The 16,005-nt window shown below is 44.1% G+C and overlaps 2 protein-coding genes and 2 pseudogenes across 2 annotated transcripts; 3 read left to right on the forward strand and 1 right to left on the reverse strand.

Moving 5' to 3' along the window:
• Nucleotides 1-2,157: 2,157 nt before the first annotated feature.
• LOC133910545 (uncharacterized) lies at nucleotides 2,158-2,681 on the forward strand (annotated as a pseudogene).
• A 344-nt stretch (nucleotides 2,682-3,025) lies between these two features.
• Nucleotides 3,026-7,833, forward strand: LOC133910546 (U3 small nucleolar RNA-associated protein 14-like; annotated as a pseudogene).
• A 1,797-nt stretch (nucleotides 7,834-9,630) lies between these two features.
• LOC133912484 (blue-light photoreceptor PHR2-like) lies at nucleotides 9,631-12,498 on the forward strand. Its single transcript, XM_062355235.1, has 4 exons — nucleotides 9,631-10,610; nucleotides 11,712-11,941; nucleotides 12,027-12,107; nucleotides 12,186-12,498. Exons 1-4 carry the CDS (start codon nucleotides 9,669-9,671, stop codon nucleotides 12,265-12,267), a joined length of 1,335 nt encoding a protein of 444 aa, XP_062211219.1. The 5' UTR covers nucleotides 9,631-9,668; the 3' UTR covers nucleotides 12,268-12,498.
• An 829-nt stretch (nucleotides 12,499-13,327) lies between these two features.
• LOC133912485 (large ribosomal subunit protein eL22z-like) lies at nucleotides 13,328-14,491 on the reverse strand. Its single transcript, XM_062355236.1, has 2 exons — nucleotides 14,169-14,491; nucleotides 13,328-13,635 (listed from the first exon to the last, which is right to left on the reverse strand). The coding sequence occupies exons 1-2, from the start codon at nucleotides 14,411-14,413 to the stop codon at nucleotides 13,491-13,493; spliced, it is 390 nt and encodes a 129-aa protein (XP_062211220.1). The 5' UTR covers nucleotides 14,414-14,491; the 3' UTR covers nucleotides 13,328-13,490.
• Nucleotides 14,492-16,005: the final 1,514 nt, after the last annotated feature.

The following is a 16,005-nucleotide window of genomic DNA, read 5'->3' on the forward strand; positions in this document are numbered from 1 at the left end:
ATAACCTGGGTATTTTCGTGACATGGTCCAACTTAAAAGTGATGCGGTAATTGCTTAGCCTTGCATAAGTCATCGATAAAAGTTGAGCGATGGATGTCACCGTCGTTCGCGAGCTACAGGAATTTCGACTACAGTTACAAAGAAATGATATGTTGGGTTGGTGAGTTGGAAAAATTGTGACGAGATATGAGTGGGTGTTAGGGGCAGTTCGGGAGAGGAGATCCGGGTGTCATAGACCACTTGCATCGTTTAAGCACCGTCCGTAGTGTCATTTGGCTTAAGCACTTTCCGTACTTTCACATGTCGATCTAATGGTAAGATAAGTCAATTTTCATATGCCGTACTAACGCTTACCTTGTATCCCTATGACGCGTAGAAAAAGTACGAGGAGATGTAAGGTGGCGGAGAGCCGGAGGTGTTCAGGATAGGATACGCTTGCGATAACCCCGGTGTCATAAGAGCAAGTGCAAGCGGGTAGTTTCGGGTATGAGAAAGTTTATCTCGGGGACCAAGATGATGGACCCGAGTCATGTGGGTTAAGATGTACCTCTACAGGATATAAGAACAATTCAAATTACTGCGCTCTTGGTTATGAGCATGCTTATATCTATTAGGCAACATTGTAGAGTTTCATTTAGTTTGGGAAACAGAAAGTATGTGGGCTTCCGGGGGAAGCATGTGCTGGTACTAAATTAAGTTGAGCAAGTTTGCTTTATTGAAGATTATGTTTATTATTAGTTTATGCTAGCGGTTCATATCATTATATTGGTTAAAGTACTTTTCGCTAAGTCAACTTAACTTTATGACTATTCCTTGCTATTCAACTGAAAGCATTATCCTTGAAGTCGAAAATATATATAGCCATATTGTGCAAGTCTTACGAGTACCTTCGTACTCAGGGTGCTGCCCTTAAGTTGATGTAGGTAATGAATAACTGATTTACGGTTACTTTTATCCCGCTGGTGTTAGAGATGGCTAGGAGTAGAGATCGAATATCTGAGTTAGTCCCGGTGGTGTCTTATGGGCAATGGTGCTACTAGTTTTTTCTTTTATTAGTATCTTTCCACTACGTTATAAAACCTTTGATCTAAGTAGAAACTAGAATATCGAGCAAGGTCTGTAATAAAAGTTAAAATTTTTATATTTTGTTCATATCTTATAATGAAACTATTTTGTAAACGGTATATGCTATGGTCTTAGATTTTGGGCATATATATATAATTTCGTAATTACTTCTGTTTTAATCGACTTAATTATCGATTAAACCGAGTATAATTTAGATGTATCTGACAGAGAAGCTCCTGCGCATGTTGCTTTGCCAAATCCTCTTGATGTGTTGATAATTGGATCACTGAGTCTAGAAAATGGTTCATAAGTGCTTGGCACCAAGCCAGATGGTTGTTCTCGGAAGACCATACTCATAGCTGGGCGTTCGTCTTACCTTACCTCTACTGTGATACAGGGTTGCTGCCAATAGGTTTAGTGTTTTATATCTACTATCATACTATGTGGAGGCATGTATGGCCTATCTAGATTGTTGAAGATGTTGGAAGCGGTTGGCAGTGTGCTGTGATAATGACATAAGGACAGCTCAGGAGTCAGGGCTGTTGGAGCTCGCTGCGGCCCTCAGCTCGTGGCGTCGTGTTTGTTTCCTCTAATACTGTTATGGTTTGTGGAGGATGGGGCCGTGCTTAATTGTGATGTTAGCAGGGTTTGAGCCTTTGAGGTGGAGTACATGTAATTTTGCTTGATGCACGATGTCTAGCGGTTGAAGGTGTTTGCTTGATTTTTCCTGTAATGCCTTATGTGGGATGCTCTGATTATGCCTCCTGGTGTTGTTGATTATGCCTCGAGGGGGATGCACCGTTTCCCCCCTCGATGATTGATAATTTGATTCATAAGTGCTAGACAGTTGTTTTCTAGTTTTTCCGGTCGGAATGCGGTCAGGGATCCCCAAAGATTGCCCCAGCATTGTTAGCATTTCAGTGATAATCATGAATTAATTGTAATCTATCTTTAGTGATATCAACAAGTTATTAATTTCTCTACAACTGGATTCAATTAATCAAACCCGAAATAGCAGACGCCCCCAACAACTGAACTCATAGATCGAGTCTATAAATAGGACACCTCTCCACAGCCGGCCCCGATCCAGCAATGGCACCTAGAGCGGCTGTTCTTCTCGCCATTGCCGTGGCCGCAGCGGCGCGCGCGATCACCTCCGCGCAAACCAGGCTCGGCAAGCTCGCCGTCACCGGCGTCGTGCCGTGCAACACCGACACGCTGATCGACGTCGCGACTTCTCCAGCATTTACAGGTACACGAGCTACCATAACCAAGTAATGTGCTAACCAGCGTGACCCCTTCGCAGCTGATGCGACGATACTGACGTTCGCACGTACGTGCCTTCGTACGGTGCATGCGAGCGCGTGCATCGCAGACGCGAACGTGGAGCTACGGTGCGGCGGCAACGTGGTGGCGGGCGGGGTCTCGTTCGCGATCGAGGCGGACATGACCAGCGCGCTGGCGGCGCTCGTGAGCGCCTGCGAGCTCGTGGTCGACACGCCGCGACGCTGCCGGCGGCGGGGGCGCTGCTGTCCGACCTGCAGGGCCCGCTCGCCGGGATGCTGAGCGGCGTCTTCCGCCTCACCCCCGCCGGCTTCTCCTTCCGCACGAGCTGATCCGAGTGATCTCGATCTGCAACGTGATGGGCGCACTAGAACAAACTCGTAAAAGATCAAGTGAGCGACACCGCGTGTCTGCCGGTCAGTGATCCCACTGCCATTACAAGCACCAGAAAATAAATGCACACCGATACGGAGATAAATATGCCGGTCACTCGAATTTTGTGCGTTGACCCACTACAAATCAACAAATCTCAAAGCAAACCCCATGAATAAAATTCAGATTTACTATATCTCACCTAGGCAAATAAATCGGTGATCTCACTGAATCTTCATTTATTAAATCTGTGTCAAGATTTGTGTTGAAGGGTTAGCCTTTTGCAAATTTAGGAGAATTAAATATGAAACAATTTAGGAGAAAAAAATCAAATGCCGAGCACACCACTCCGACGGCTCCTGCCTCCCTCCATCTTGCCGGACCCCTCCACCCTCACTCCCATGCCGACAAAACCCTCCATGCGGCGCGGCAAGCCCGCCCCTGGTCCCGGGAAGAGGCCGCGCCCGGGCCGCGCCTCCCTACGGGGATGCTCCGGGAGCTCAACGCGATGGGGCCCAACCCCGCCCGGGGCACCGACGACGATGAGGGGTCCGGGTCCGACGCGGGGGCCGAGGACTTGTACGAGTACGAAGAGGGGGTGCACGAGGAGGAGACCGGCAAGAACGACCGCTACGACACCGTCGCCAATTACGAGTACGAGTTCGATAGCGATGCCTCCAATGCGGTGCGGTGACCCCCCCCCCCCCCCCCCGATCTGTGACTGCCTCGACCACCGGCGTCGTGTTTTTGTGCGCACTGGCGAAGAAACTGATGATATACTGTTTGCAAGCGTTGAAGCTACCCTTTGAGTCGTTCTTGAGCTGTCGTTAAATTACGTTCGTGTTTACGTTTTAGGATGAGGATGTGCCTTCAGATGAAGGCGATGATATGGATGAAGATGACAGTGATGATGGCGATGACGAGGAGAGGCAGATAAGAATACTCCAGGAGACGACTGGAATGCCTAGGGAAGCGTTTGATGGTAAAATTTATCTTTGGACATTGCATATGAGATATTCTTTGTAGACATACTACATACAGAGACCGATCTTTTGTTGAAGACTTAAGCTAGATTGCTTGAAAAGGTTGCTCTTTTCTGCTAAGAGTTCAAGCTGCTGAACAATGTTGTAGCCCTCTTGAATAAGAAGTGTTGACTGTAGCCAAATCTCTGAAAAAGTATTGCTCCATAAGAAAATTGCAATCCTTCTTGGGAAGCTCTGAAGCCCATGGTCAATATTCATCTAGAGTAGTTTATGTCCTCCTTTGTTCAAAATCTGAAATATCTTTGTCAATTAGGAAATAAGAAGAAGAAACAGCCACTGGAGCTGCCTGTGCAGCCTGGAGACGGAGATGGACCTGTCACAATTAATGACCTCTTGGATAATATTCAGGGTAAGTTTGGGTATAGCAAGATGCGTAAGAGGCTGCAGCAGCAAAAGAAAAAGCCAATGGTCGAGGCAGCCCCACTTCCACAAGTGGAGAGGGCGAAGCTGGACCTAAGGTGACGCACAAGCTATCCAGTGAGGAGGTCACCAGGTGGGAGGGGATAGTGTCGAGGAACCGGCAAGCTCCTACGCTCTACTTCGAAAATGATGTCAACTTAGCCGTGGGATCTGTTGAGGCAATTGCTAACGAATTTAAGCCAATGACTAAGTTTGAGAAGACGATGGCTAAGCTCATGCACATAAGAGAAATGATGGAAGCACACAAGAACGATGGTCCAAAATCCTGGAACTTAACAAGGTTTATGATCTCATTGCACTTCATGAGTTCAATTGAACTTGAACTTAACTAGGTGCTATAATAGCGCTGACTGCTAATTGTTTTTGTTCACTTAACATGTTTACTAATATAATGTATGTTCCAAGTCTCAGAAGATTCTTTGCTAAATAAGTTAATGAACTTATGTAGATTGATGTTGAAGATGTGAGAGAACGCCAAAATCGCCTTGATAAAATGTGCACCCTTCTATTTCGTCACGAGATGAAAGCAAAATGTGTTGAAGAAAATCAAGTCCAGGACATATCACCGGATGTTGAAGAAGGATAAACTGAAAGCAGCATCAGCAGATTTGGAGGCAGATCCTGAAGCTGTCAAAGATTATGCTAGGAAACAAGAATTTAAACGTGCAGAGGTAAATCTTTGCTTATCTCTTTTTCTTAATTTAGTATAATTCTCTCATATTTCTCCCCAATAACATTGCTAATTTATCTCACAACTATTCACAGGAAAGGATGACACTGAAGCACAAGAACACATCGAAATGGGCAAAGCGAATCTTGAAGCGTGGATTGTCTGTTCAAGACGAAGGCACTCGAGCTGCTATTGCAGCACAACTCCAACAAAATACTCTTCTGACTAGAAAAATGAATTCCATGAAAGATGATTCTAGTAGTAGCGAGGAAAGTTCAGATGATGACGAAGACGAGAATGGATCAGAAGCAAAGATTTTAATCAGAGGGAAAGAAAAGATTCTTAAAGTTCTTGAAGAAGATAATGAGATACCGATATCTGGAGTTTTTTCGTTGCCTTTCATTGTCCATGCTCTTTGTGCATTTGTTTAGCTAAAGTATTTGTGCTAGTATTGCTGCGATTCTGTTACCCCCATCATCTCATTTCGCTGCTTATCTACAGGAGCGTGCTATGAAAAAGCATGAGGAAGCACGACAAGCTCTTGAAGAATACGATGAATCCTTGAGGAAATTGGAGGACGATAGCACTGAACAGAATGAAAATTCAATAAAGGTGACAGGTAAAAGAACTTTTGCACCTGTCAAAAATACACATGAAGAGGTAAACAAGAGGCCAAAATTAGAAGATACTGACAACAACAGTGATAGTGAGTATGATTCTGAATCTGCCCAACATCTGGGCAACAATGAAGCAATTAAGAAGCAAGAGGACATCCAACTTGGGACTGCACTACTGGATGATGAACCACAGAATGATCTGTTCAAAGTAAGATGTATCATGTGATTTATATTATAGAAATCTGATGTATAGTCGTATTGTGTAGAGCTTCGATGATATTATAAAAAATCCAGGCCCTAAGACAACATTTGAAGTTGGAATGTTAGCTGATAATTCATGGAAGAAGGTACTTATGCTCGTACCTTGCATTGATAGCTGTTTGTTTCCTTGTCATACATTATTTTGAGCTCTTGGACTCTTGCTTTCACCAGGTCAACAATAGTAAAGGAAATGACAATAGCAATATCAACAACGTTACCAGTAAATCCAAATCGCAGGCCCCTTCTATTGTAGATCAAAACCCTAAGGTTTGTTTGAACTATGGTCTGTGGTTCCTATTCGTAGATTCAATTGATTACTTTATTTATTTTGTTTTCCACTTTGTTTTTGAGTAGCAAAGGGATCGGAATTCTGATTCAGAATCAGAGGAAGAGTGGTTGTGGGCTTCTTGACCATCTCTGATACAAAGGAAAATTATGAGCTTCCACCACAAGCTGATCTCATACGTCAGGCTTTTGCTGGTGATGATGTTGAAGCTGAGTTTGAGAAGGACAAAATGGAAGTTCTAAATGAAGAGAATCCTGAACCTGAAAAACTTGCTCTTGTTTCTAGTTGGGTCCAGTGGACGGACATCCAACAGAAAAAAGGCCTTCCTTCATGGATGGTGAAAGAACATGAGTTTGCTAAAAGGAATAGAGAAGAAGCCTTGAAGAGGAGGAAGGACTCAAAGCTAAAGCACGTTATTATTTCTGAACATGTAGATAAGAAGGTAAAGATCTATTTGATTTGTTATGTACCACATGTTTAGTGATTATGTTTCTGTTGTTTTATACTGTGCATACCTTTGTCTTTTCGTTATAATTCTGGATCAAGCATCTCTAGAAGTAGTATGTTCCTTTTGTTTGGATGCTTATATTTAACTAAGATGATTCTGTGATTTTTTGTAGAAATGCTTGAACAAACAATAATTTTGACTACTTTGCCTTGCAGGTTGAAAAGCTTTTAGTAAGGAATTTGCCTTTCCCTGACACTTCGAAGGATGTGTATGAGCAGAGCATCCGTATGCCTATTGGACCTGATTTTAACCCAGCGATATCGGTTTCCACTCTCAATCGACCTGCGGTGAGTGCATCTAGCTGATGTGTGGAACTGCCAAAAAAAAATTAGACGAGTATATAGAATTGAGGACGACTGAAATCAAATAAGTGATTCAATAATCTACTTTGAAAGCTACTGGTCTTGCCTTGTCCGAATTGCATTATAATGCAAGTACAGTGAAATCGCATCTGGTACACATGTGCAACCTGGATGTTTGTTTATGCCATCCAGTATCCATTTAGTTTTTTTTTTCTTCTGTGGCAAACATCAAAATTGTGGACAGATAGTGGTAAATAGCCACATCTAATGATCAAGATCTTACCTTGATGATAAATTCTTACTAAAACATTCTAACATAGAAAAGCATGTACGATGTCTCCTGACCTCAGAACCTAATTTTCTTGTTTGACAATTACCAACACACCGACTTCCTGTCATTCATTTATGAAGTGCTTGTTGCTTAAGATTTGCTTCTATTTACTGTTGTCTTTTCAGATTGTTAAGAAGCCTGGTACTATCATTAAGCCAATACAATATGAGGAGGTTGATCCCCATGAGAAGCCTGATGAACCGAAAAGGGTCATTCAGAGAGCAGCCCTGAATCCAAATGCAAATAAAATCTCTGCAAGACAAGCAAAGAGGGCAAGGTCACAGAAGGGGAAGTGTTAAGACCATTTTTCAATAATATATAATCTTTTCAGTTGTTTCATGGGGTGAGAAGCGAAGGCATACCAATTACCGAAGGTAGCTCACCTGAATTTTGTTCCCACAACAAGTTCCAAACAACAAACCGGGAAGTGTGTATACTGATTTTCACACAGTAAAAAGGAGTTGCAGCTTCAGCATGACCCAAGGAAAGGGTGGAATTTGAAGCCCCGTTGTTTTTCACGTCACTGGTTTATCAGGGTTGTGCACCTAGTAGTTCCTTACCCAAAGCAGAGAAATTTTTGGCAGAGAAGGTATTTGTATCTTAGTTATCTATTCTTTTGCCACAGATCGTTCTAATCTATTACATATATTAAAGGGACAAAATTTGGAGGGATTTTAGTACTAATGTACTGTAGCTACTGTTCATTCGAGTCCCACTTCTGTGTATCTACATAAATATGGATACCTATGTGTATATGTATATGTACTTAGTATACACCTATACGTATATGTGTACATATGTGTACGCATACATTTTTTTTCCGAAATTCTAGAAAACTAGCAAAAGGAATAATAGTTATATTGATAAATTGGCTGAAATAATCTAAAATGCATAGGAAAATATCTAAAACTCAAAAAAATATGAAAAAAAAAATTAAGTTATGTTCATATCACTGTTACATGTATGAAAGCACCACTGTTTTCCTATAATTAAATGAGTATGTTAAATAATGATAAATTCATAAATAAATATTAAGATGTTTAAAATTAGGAAATCTATTTTTTTTAGTCTTCTTTTATCATAACCGCGCCAATCCACTAGTTTGTAGCTAATCCTCAAGTGATAGTAATGCCATTTTTCAGTTACATATGGTTGTGTTGAGAATTGGGGCACATGACTAATAGTTGAGTCATCCCCCCATTACATATATTAAAGGACCAATATCGGGAGGGATTATAGGGGCTAAGTTGCTGTAGCCACCAGGGGTGGAGTGAGGGCCCGTGCTGGGGGTGCTGCAGCACGGGTCCAGCCCAATTCGTCTCAGGTAAATTCATGTATATTTGGACCAAAATATTAGAATTTGGAACAAATCTAATTAGCTCAGCACCTGTCCACAGGCCCAGCACCCGGTGGCAGGCCTTTCTGGCTCCGCCCCTGGTAGCCACTGTTTATATGGATCCCCATATATGTACGCGTGTGTGTGTATATATATATATATATATATGCAAAATTCTAGAAAAACTAGCAAAAGGAATGATGTGTGTGTATATATATATATACACACACACTATATGTATACATATGTATATATATATTTGCAAAATTTCAGAAAAATAGCAAAAGTAATAATAGTTATATTGGTAAATCGGCTGAAATAATCTAAAATGCATAGGAAATATCTAAAACTCAAAAAATATAAAAAAAATTAGTTAGATTCATATTACTGTCGTTTACATGTTAAAATTATGTATATGCATGAAAGTACATAACTAAATGAATGTGTTAAATATTGATAAATTTATAAATAAATATTGAGATATCTAAAATTGATAAATTTAATTTTTAAGTCTTCTTTTGTCATACTTTATAGTCTGTGCAAAAAAAAAAGATACGACGTAGGCACGTCAATCCGTCTAGTTTGTAGCTAGTTCTCAAATCATAGTGATACTATTTTTCAGTTGCATATGGTTTTGTTGAGAACTAGGGTACATGAGTGCATGACTTGGTTGAGTCATCCCACTTGATATAACTTAAGGCCTAATTTTTTGACGGCAGTAGAATCGGTTAGACTTGTCTACGTGCAAACAAGCCATCTGGTTGAGCATGGATTTTTTATATGTACATGCTGAGTTGTCGACAAATACACTCTTAACCAGCAATCCCAAACATTCAACATACAGTTTGGATTTTATCTTGGTATTAATAACTAGAACTCTTTGGTTGTCTTTTCAAACAAAAATCTCCGTGGCTCATACAAAAATTCGAAAAAACTATGTTATATTTCTACTATTTTCTTGGTATATTTCTGCTCTTGAAAAAGGTCACCCAAGATGGGGCTGTGGCAAGATGGGGTTGGTGACAAAAAAGCTCCAATCTGAATTCTGGTAAAACCCAAATGGTTGGTGGGGGGTCCAAAATTCTCCACCTTCCCTCCTCCTCCAACCCACCCCCTCCCTCTCACTCCTCATCCACACCAAATCCCCCCCCCCCCCCCCGCATCTCACCAACCATGGCCGACGCCTCCGACTCCGACGCCGGCGCCGGAGCCCAGCCGCGCGACGACCCCAGCCTCCTCCCCTTCGCCACCTTCTCGCTCTCACTCTCCGTCCGCGCGCCGGCTGCCCCCACCCTCGCCTCCGTCCCCTCCACCATTCACCTTCCCACCCAAATCTCCACGCTCGCCGTCTGCCTCCATCCCTCCTCCGCCGCCGCACCGTCCTCCTCCCGCCGCCCCACGCGCCTCAACTCCGCCGCCTCCTCCGTCATCTCCCCGCTCCCGGCCTCCACGCCGGGCCTCTCCCGCTCCTTCCCCTCCGGCGCGCCCGCCGCCGCCGGGCGCCGCCGCACGCTCGTATGGTTCCGCGCCGACCTCCGCATCCACGACCACGAGCCGCTCCACGCCGCTGCGGGGGCGTCCTCCTCGCTCCTCCCTGTCTTCGTCTTCGACCCGCGCGATTTCGGCAAGTCACCCTCGGGGTTCGACCGCACCGGCCCGTACCGCGCCAACTTCCTGTTGGACTCCGTCTCCGACCTGCGCCGGAGCCTCCGCGCGCGCGGCGGGGACCTGGTGGTGCGGGTGGGCAGGCCCGAGGTGGTCATCCCCGAGCTCGCGCTGGCGGCGGGCGCGGAGGCAGTGTATGCGCACGGGGAGGTGTCGCGGGACGAGTGCCGCGCCGAGGAGAGGGTGCGCAAGGCTGTCGAGAAGGAGGGCGTGGACGTCAAGTACTTCTGGGGCAGCACGCTGTACCACGTCGAAGACCTGCCCTTCCGGCTCGAGGACATGCCGTCCAACTATGGCGGCTTCAAGGAGGCCGTGAAGGGGTTGGAGGTCAGGAAGGTTCTCGAGGCACCTGAGGAGGTCAAGTGCGTGCCCATGAAGAATGTGCTCGAGCCTGGCGACATCCCCACGCTCTCCGAACTTGGGCTCACTGCGCCGCCGGCCATGCCACAGGTAGCTTACAGAGAGATTCTTTCTGCTTGTGGTGCACATTTATATCTTTGGCTAGGTTTAGCATCTTAACACATTTAAGTCCTAGTTCACTCTTTTTATGAGGTAAAAGTTTACGGAATTCAGTAATTTTCAGTAAACTGTACACCAAAACAAAATGGGAGTTCTAATTATAGTATGCTTTGGTGCCATTGACCATTTAACTAGTTAATTGTTGTAGAGGATCTCATTCTTAGGCATTTCCATCGGTATGGTTCAATATTTGATGGTCACAGAAGAAAATTGGGTACAAAGGTTGGCCCTTATGTTCGTTTACGATGGCATGGCCATATTATGAAGGTGGTCCTAGTGTTTGCTATCTCACTCCCTTGTTTGCTTTAGCACGTGGTAAGATTGTGTCATTATTTATGGGATAGAAACAGCAATGCAAAGCTATCTTTATGTGTGCATGTAGTAGAATGACAAAAGAAGTAACCGTATCCATGTCAACAAAATATGTAGCTTTCCACTTGTTCTGTAATGGACATTTTTTTTATCATCGTCTCACCTTCATGTGCATTAGCTTATTGTTTTCACGATCATGACATTTCACAACCACTTGCCATTTTGGAACATTTGAAATGAGTCACATTGGCTACTTATGCATTTGGTCTCTTGTGTCTGGTTCTATGCTTGTCAGCAGTCCCATTGATTCAAGGACACGTTAAATCTGTAGTTTACAGCCTCTTAGGAGGTGTATGTTATATAATGAAGACAGCGACATCTTATAGGGACAGTGACATCATTCTGAAGTGAAATGCTGATTGTGTTGCTTTCAAATAAAAAATGCTGAGTTGAGATTTTTCATATGTAGAATGTCGTTAGTGAAACTGATGATGAGATCATCTCATTGGAGATTTTTAGTTGAATTGTTACAACTCATAGCTTTGTCTAATGTTTGGTTATTTACATGGTAATCCTTTTTTTTTAAAAAAAATCTGTTATTGCCATAGGCATATATTTCTGTAGCTCATAACCGAGACCATTTCACTCCAGCATTCTTGTCCAGTTGTCCTTCTGTGTGCAGTGCTTCCTGATCTTCAAAATTCATGTTTGTTCATTTAGGACTCAAAACCTGCTGTTGGTTGTACCCTCATTGGTGGTGAGACAGAAGCTATGGAGAGACTGAAGAAGTTCGCTACAGAATGCTGTATGCAGCCAAACAAAGCAGGCAAAGACAATACTCGAGGTAGCATGTATGGTGCTAATTTCTCCTGCAAGATTTCACCATGGCTTGCTACGGGGTGCCTCTCTCCACGGTTCATGTATGAGGAGTTGAAGAAGCACGCTACGAGGTATGTGAGGTTGCTGAACAGAAATTCATCGTTATGTTACTGTTTCATTTGCTTTTGTACATAATTAGCAATTTCCTCCTCTCAGAGCACCCAAGAATGGTGATGGCACATCGGATGCTGGGACAAATTGGTTAATGTTTGAATTGCTATGGAGAGATTTCTTCAGGTATCTAATGCTCTGCAACTAGAGCGAATTAGTTACTGATATAATTGATGAACTGTACTGACCAACGAAATGTGCCAGGTTCATCACAAAGAAGTACAGTTCTGCACAGAAGACCTCTGAAGTTGCCACTGGTTGCACCCCTGCCCCTGCGCTTGCATGAACGTAGTTAGACAAGCTGATGGTCAGCTGCTTCCTTTTGGGTGACGAACTTATGCAAACTTTGAATGGAGTTTGATTTTTTCCCCAATAAATGTTGCTAGTGAAAGTGATGCCCTGAGTGAGCTGTTCTTGCATTTTGGACTAATTTGATCTCAGAAGAGATCTTTGTATCTGCCGACATTCCTCCAAAAACTGTTCGATACTTCAATGATATTGTGAGCAACCTTGAATACTCCCTCCGCTTACACTTGATATTGATTAGTGTTTAGCTGGTTTGATTTGGTAGACGCTCCCTGTGTTCGACGTGGATAATTTGTGCTATTATACTGCGGTCCATATCCGCATTAGATGAGTGTTATGCAGCAAGGAAACTGATACTCTGATAGTAGTGAACGAATTGACTATGCCATCGGAAATGTCTCAGTTTCATTTTTTTGCTATCGACGAAGTCTGGTTTCGCTACATACCGTCGAACTCCAAGGTTCTTCAGTCCAAACCATGGCCGTTTACGCTTCGTTTGGCCATACAAAAAGTTATTCGACCTCCGTTTACGCTTCATTTGGCCATACAAAGAGTCCATTGTACCTTTGTTTTTGTTGCCCATCTCCTCGTTGTAGTTCATATCCCCATTGCACATTTTGCAGATCGCACAAGTGTGAAGATATGCTCTAATGCACGGTCAAGTCCTAAAATATGCCATTGCACATTTTGCAGATTGCACAAGTGTAAAGATATGCTCTAATTCATGGTCAAGTCGTAAAACATGCTGCCAGTCTCTTCAATTGTATAAGCTTAAAGATATTTAAGAGACGATTGCTATGACATATTATCTCTTATGTTGTCTCTATTGCCCCTCACAAGATCCTAAGATCTTTATATTATCTCTCAAAATCATTTGCCTGGCTTTCTAAGTATAAGCAAGAAAACGTGTTAGATCGAATGCCCTGACAACGAAATCAAGTATTGCACTGGAAGTTTGAATTCAGAAGAACCTAAACGATGATTATATCAAGCAGTTTTAAGGACCAGAGAAACGCGTTTCTTTCGGAGACACAGAAGCGTGAACCAGCAATTCTTCAACTTGATTATCTAAGCATCACATGAGTTCACCACGCTTACAAACATCAGCTGACAATTTAAACATCAAAACTCATCCCTTCAAAGGCTACAGCATAACTGCTCCAACAAGTTCAAAGTTTACATGCCATAAATAAGGTAGTGCGTCTAATCCTCCTCCTCACCCTCATTCTCAGCAATGTTGAAGTACCGGAGCTCATAGACACTGCGGTCCTTGTTTGACGCAATAACCCGAAGCCAATCGCGCACATTGTGCTTCTTCAGGTACTTCTTGGTCAAGTACTTCAAGTACCTGAGAATGTTGCAACAATGTTTCAGGAACTAAACTAAGAACCATCATTTGCAATGGAAGCATGATTTCACAAGTGCCAGAAAACAACCTAGTAGCACAAATTAGTGTACAGGGAACATATCGTTCAACAGATGCAGTGCAACACAACCTATATATCAATGAAGTAGACTGAATTCAAAACTTGGACACAACACAACTGGTAAGGCTACAAGAAACTAGTCAAATCGTTCCCACAATAGGCAAAGGCGAGCGTAAGTTAGGCATCTGCATCGAAAAAGAACCCAGCTTAGGCGTATGCTCGTTAAGCATCGTAGTTGCAGTTCGCGCTAAACCCAACTTACTCGCTGCAAAAGTAACTAATTGCTGCCAATCATGATCAGTTCATAACCCCATATATACATAAGAGCGCGTACAGATAATGGACACATCCGTAATATGTTTAGGAATTGCTGCCAGGAGCTAAAACTGGAAGCACGAAATGCGCGGATCTAGGGGCGGGGAGCGAGCAAGCAGCCTCCAGTGTGCAAGTATACCTCTTGGAGAACGGCCCGTCGGAGGTGACGGTGACCTTGGTCTTGTCGCGGGAGACGGTGACGCCCTCGCCGAGGTTGCCGGCCTTGCCGCCCGCGACCTTGATGCGCTCCTGCAAGAACTTCTCGAGCGACGCGATCTCCATGATCTTGTCCTCCACGGGCTTGGCGCAGTCGATCGTGAAGGTGACTGAGCCCTTCTTCTTTCCGCCGCCGCCCTTCGCCGCCGCCGCCACGCCGCGCGCCATCGCCCCGCCGCGCTTGACTCCTCCGCGCGTGCCGCTGCGTCGGTCTGGTGGTGGCGGCTGCAGGGAAACGATAGGCTTTTGGGGAGGCCGTCGAAGTGGCTATAAATATGGAGGAAATATTAGGGCTGGTTGGATCGGACGGACGGGGGCTGCTTGATGGGATCGATCTGCAGTTTTGGGCCATATGGCCTTCAAGGCTGCCCTTGTTATGAACTAATGGGCCAAATATTGGGCTCCAATAGAGCCCCATAACATTCTTTGTTGGTTCGGCGTGTGACGCACTATCGAATTCGTTGGGCCCCTAGCCGGCGCCAATGATATAGGCCGCATACGGCGGACACAAAAACCTCAGCCACACACCCTCCTGTGTGGTTCGAAACTTCTGGGCCTTTGTTTCAGCCCCCTCTTCTGGCGTTCTCCGCCCAAGCCCGTACACGCCTCACCCCATCGTCGTTCTCTGCCGAGTTTTTTTATTTTTATATTTTTTATTAAAAATTTAAATAAATAAATTCTCCATAGGAAAAATTACAAAACTAAACGTCTGCAGTCCACTGAGAGCGATGCATCCCTCTGAGGGGGCGGTTAGGCCTTACTAACCGCTCTCTCAGGGGGTGGGTAGGCCCAAAAAAGGCGGTTAGCCCCCTTGCCGCTCTCTGAGGGGGCGGTAAGGGCATTTTTTCCCCGAAAATGCCAAATTTTGTGTAATTCAAAAAAAAAGCTTTAAGAAAATTTAGAATTAAATTTTAGAGTAGGTTATGTAATAGTCGGAAAATAAAAAATCAGTAATTAGCACTCGCAGCATATTACGTGGGTATGGGGTGCGAACGACGATAAACATAGTATTAAACATAGGGTGAAAACATTACATAAGACTGTAACCACGACGATATGACGAGGAAATGAAGGTGACATGTACGGTTGGCACTAAGATATACTTATTAGTGTGCCGATCCTAACCATAATATGTCTTAGAGAGTGAAAGTATGTCGGGTTATATTAGATACTCTCTACTGAGTGCATCTAGAATATTTTCCCTTCCGGAGGGTATCGGGACCTGCCACCTTAGCACGGCGGGCTCTCTCATGCTTCCTTGCCCTCTCAGCTTCTCGATCCTGAGCCACGGTATGGTCGTGCGCCGCTTTCATCATGCGCTCTTTTTCCTCCCGCTTGAGGCGAAGTTCCTCTTGATATTGCTCGTACTCCCGACGTGCGTACGCTTCCCTTCTCCACCTCATGTTCAGGTCAACCCACTGCTTCTGTTCCTCATTTTGCTCATTGTCGAGCCATTGAATAAAATCACAGAGCGGTGGAGGGGACTGAACAAATAGAACAAGATGAGCGGTTAGTAAAACAGGGTGCGAAATCGACAGAAATGAGGCTGATATTTGTTGTTATACAAGTCGATACTCATATGTTGCATGTTGAGACTTGTCATACTCGTAGTTGGCACGCATGAAGAAGCGCAACCCATAGGTGTATGAGATGTCCTGCGACTCACGGAGCTTGCAAAGGTCACCACAAAAGCACATTGGTGGTTTGATACCTTGAGGTACGGTAGTCCCTCAATGTTTCTTTGGTGAGCTTGGTGGAGC

Source organism: Phragmites australis, chromosome 3 (assembly GCF_958298935.1).
Source record: "Phragmites australis chromosome 3, lpPhrAust1.1, whole genome shotgun sequence".
Classification (NCBI taxonomy): Eukaryota; Viridiplantae; Streptophyta; class Magnoliopsida; order Poales; family Poaceae; genus Phragmites; species Phragmites australis.

Excerpts from the sequence above, each read along its gene's own strand:
- LOC133912485 (XM_062355236.1), bottom strand. The coding sequence starts at position 14,413 with ATGGCGCGCGGCGTGGCGGCGGCGGCGAAGGGCGGCGGCGGAAAGAAG. Across the intron at positions 13,636-14,168 it reads GACGGGCCGTTCTCCAAGAG|GTACTTGAAGTACTTGACCA; the intron begins GTATACTTGCAC and ends CAACATTCTCAG.
- LOC133912484 (XM_062355235.1), top strand. The coding sequence starts at position 9,669 with ATGGCCGACGCCTCCGACTCCGACGCCGGCGCCGGAGCCCAGCCGCGC. Across the intron at positions 11,942-12,026 it reads TTGAAGAAGCACGCTACGAG|AGCACCCAAGAATGGTGATG; the intron begins GTATGTGAGGTT and ends TCCTCCTCTCAG. Across the intron at positions 12,108-12,185 it reads CTATGGAGAGATTTCTTCAG|GTTCATCACAAAGAAGTACA; the intron begins GTATCTAATGCT and ends GAAATGTGCCAG.